Below are 2727 nucleotides of genomic sequence, written 5' to 3' on the forward strand. Positions count from 1 at the left end.
TTTGGAGTTTAGCTAGGATTTTAGCTTTATGCTAGCTGTTTTGGCTAAATTAGACATTTTTTTAGGCTAATTTGGCATTTAGCTAAAATTTTAGCAAACTATCAGCTTCAGTATTTGTAGCTATTAGCTTCAGCGATTTCAGCTATCAACTTCAGCGTTGTCAGCTATCAGCTTTAACGTTTTCAGCTATTAATATTAGCATCTTCATCTATCAGAACTAGCATCTTCGGTGGCCACATTCATCAAACAACATTCACACTAGCATTATCGGTGGAAATGCTATATAGCTAGTTATTATTCATTTGGTGTTTAAAAATATAAAGAAAAATGCATTTAACAGAGGGCTGCCTGGTGGAGCAGTGGTTAGCGCTCTTGCTTGACAGCAAGAAGGCCCCGGTTCGGACGTCATTTTCTTTGCATCACAAGTACATAAAAAGACAGACAGTAGAATCCGATAATTTACTTCTCGATTGATGTTTTTACCTTTTTACCGACATAATCTTGTTTGTATCTGGGGCTTTCAACTGATTTTATTCTTAAATCTAGATTGACTTTTCGTCCTGTATCTGTATCCTTTACATCCCTAGTGTTTCAGGAATGATTTTTGATGTGAACTTTAGAAATGTGCTTGTGTTTGTTACAGAAAGTCACCCAAGGCGTGCAAAGGGAGCAGGTTCGGGGAATAGGCTTTGATGCTACCTGCTCTCTCGTGGTTTTGGACAAAAGCTTCCAGCCTTTGGCAGTCAATCAGGAGGGTAAGTTTGTTTAAATATTAGATCTCCATTTATTTTGGGCTGCACAGTGACACAGTGGTTAGCATCCATGACTCCTCTCACAGTCCAAAGACATGCCTAATAGATTCATTGATGATTCTAAAGTGTATCTGGGTGTTAATGTAGATGTGTGACTGTGTGGTGGTGAGACAGACTGGCGTACCTCACATTTACCCAACTGTGGGAATATGCTCTGGCGACCCCGTGACCCCGATAAGGAACCAGTGGGTTAAAAAAATGGATGGAATTTCTTTCAAAAATATCACTTTCTTCTTCTTAACTTTTTTGATTCAGAGGAAATCTACTTTTTATGTATAAAAAATAAGCATGTTAAACAGAAAATATGTGATTTTAAATGTTATTTTATTATAGGTTGTTGCTTTTGAATTCAGAGTATACTGAAACACCCAAAAAAGAATGATAATCAGCTGATTTTGTAAACATTTTGACACAGAAGTTTGAAGTGATAAAGTTAGAAAGGTCATTCTGGAAAAATGAATGTAGATAAAGAGAAGTTCCTTAAAATTATTCAAACGTTGTCGATCAGCAGACTGTCCCTCATGGTGTTATGAAATGTTAAAAAATAGCCTGAAAAGACTTCCACATAGTTGCGTCAAATAGAAATTGAAATATAAAAAGGGAATATTTTTCTTTTAATTATTTTAATTACAAAAAATGTTACTAATTTAAAGATTTCTGCTAATTCAGAAGATGTTTTTCCTTTGAATTTGTTGATTTTAAATGCAATGACCCGGATGTTTCAAAAACAAATATAATTACAAAAAGTAATAAAAAAAATGTATATTTTTGGGTTTGAAAATTGAGCTAAAATGTATTTTTTTTTTACATCTTCCAGCAGTTTTTTCTCTTAGAAAAATCAGCAAAATGCATGAAAACAAAGACACAAGTCTGGCTCGTGATGGTCAAATTTTAGCGTGTTTTCGCTAAAAACTCCTGTGTTTTTAGGCGATACACAGAGGAACATAGTGATGTGGATGGACCATCGCGCCGCCGAGCAGGCGACTCGAATAACAAACAGCGGCCACGAGGTCCTGAGGAGGGTTGGAGGGGTCATGTCACAGGAGATGCAACCCCCTAAGCTGCTGTGGCTGAAGGAGGTGAGCGCGGTCACTGCCCCATCACTGGCCTCTGTTCGTCTCTATTTATTTTTTAGTATATTTGTGCGTCTTTTATGCTTCAAACGAGGATTTTTTACTGCTTCTCAGAATCTGAAGGAGAGTTGTTGGGACAAAGCTGCTCACTTTTTTGACCTGCCAGACTTTTTGTCCTGGAAAGCAACCGGTTTATTAACAAGGTGAATCATTTAAGCTTCTATTTGTGAATTATCAAACAATGAAACAGCAATGAAAGTTATTTCTGCTGACAAAACACATTTGCTGATGTTCTGACCTTGTACTTAAGAGCTTCATTCTTGTTTACTTTTCATCATCAAGTGTTTTAAATGTTTGTATCTTTGTGTTTTCGCTCCACCAACGATATCTTGTGTTCATGCACACTGTAGTCCTCGACTATCTATTGTTTTACAGATCTTTATGCACTCTTGTGTGTAAATGGACGTACTGTCCCCCACACGGATGGGACGCCACTTTTTGGACCAGCATCGGCCTGGAGGAACTTCTGGAAAACAACTTCTCCAAAATAGGTCAAACAACTAAAAGCAACAACCAAAATGTCACTAGTTAGACAGGTGGAACCACCGTCACTTATCTTTGTGTTTTTGTGATCTAGGCAGTGAAACTTGTCCTCCTGGAAGCTCGCTGGGCGAAGGCCTGACTCTGGAAGCTGCAGCAGATTTGGGTTTGAACCCCGGAACCGCAGTGGGTGCTTCTCTCATTGATGCGCACGCCGGAGGCCTAGGTACAATTTAAAGTCAAGTCGAAGTTGTCATTTTTGTTTTTTTAACCATTAATAAGGAGTCACATGGCTGTCACTT

General features: G+C 38.1%; 1 protein-coding gene across 2 annotated transcripts in view; it reads left to right on the forward strand.

Annotated features, from left to right (window-relative positions):
- Positions 1–2727, forward strand: part of fggy (FGGY carbohydrate kinase domain containing) — a 13685-nt gene that overhangs the window by 1846 nt on the left and 9112 nt on the right. For both annotated transcript variants that reach the window (XM_024273767.1, XM_024273768.2), the window contains 4 exons: positions 644–755; positions 1740–1891; positions 2000–2088; positions 2321–2436. In XM_024273767.1, coding sequence (XP_024129535.1) covers positions 644–755; positions 1740–1891; positions 2000–2088; positions 2321–2436 — 469 coding nt within the window. The remainder of the gene's footprint in view (positions 1–643; positions 756–1739; positions 1892–1999; positions 2089–2320; positions 2437–2727) is intronic.

The sequence above is a fragment of the Oryzias melastigma genome, linkage group LG17, assembly GCF_002922805.2.
Source record: "Oryzias melastigma strain HK-1 linkage group LG17, ASM292280v2, whole genome shotgun sequence".
In the NCBI taxonomy this organism is placed as follows: Eukaryota; Metazoa; Chordata; class Actinopteri; order Beloniformes; family Adrianichthyidae; genus Oryzias; species Oryzias melastigma.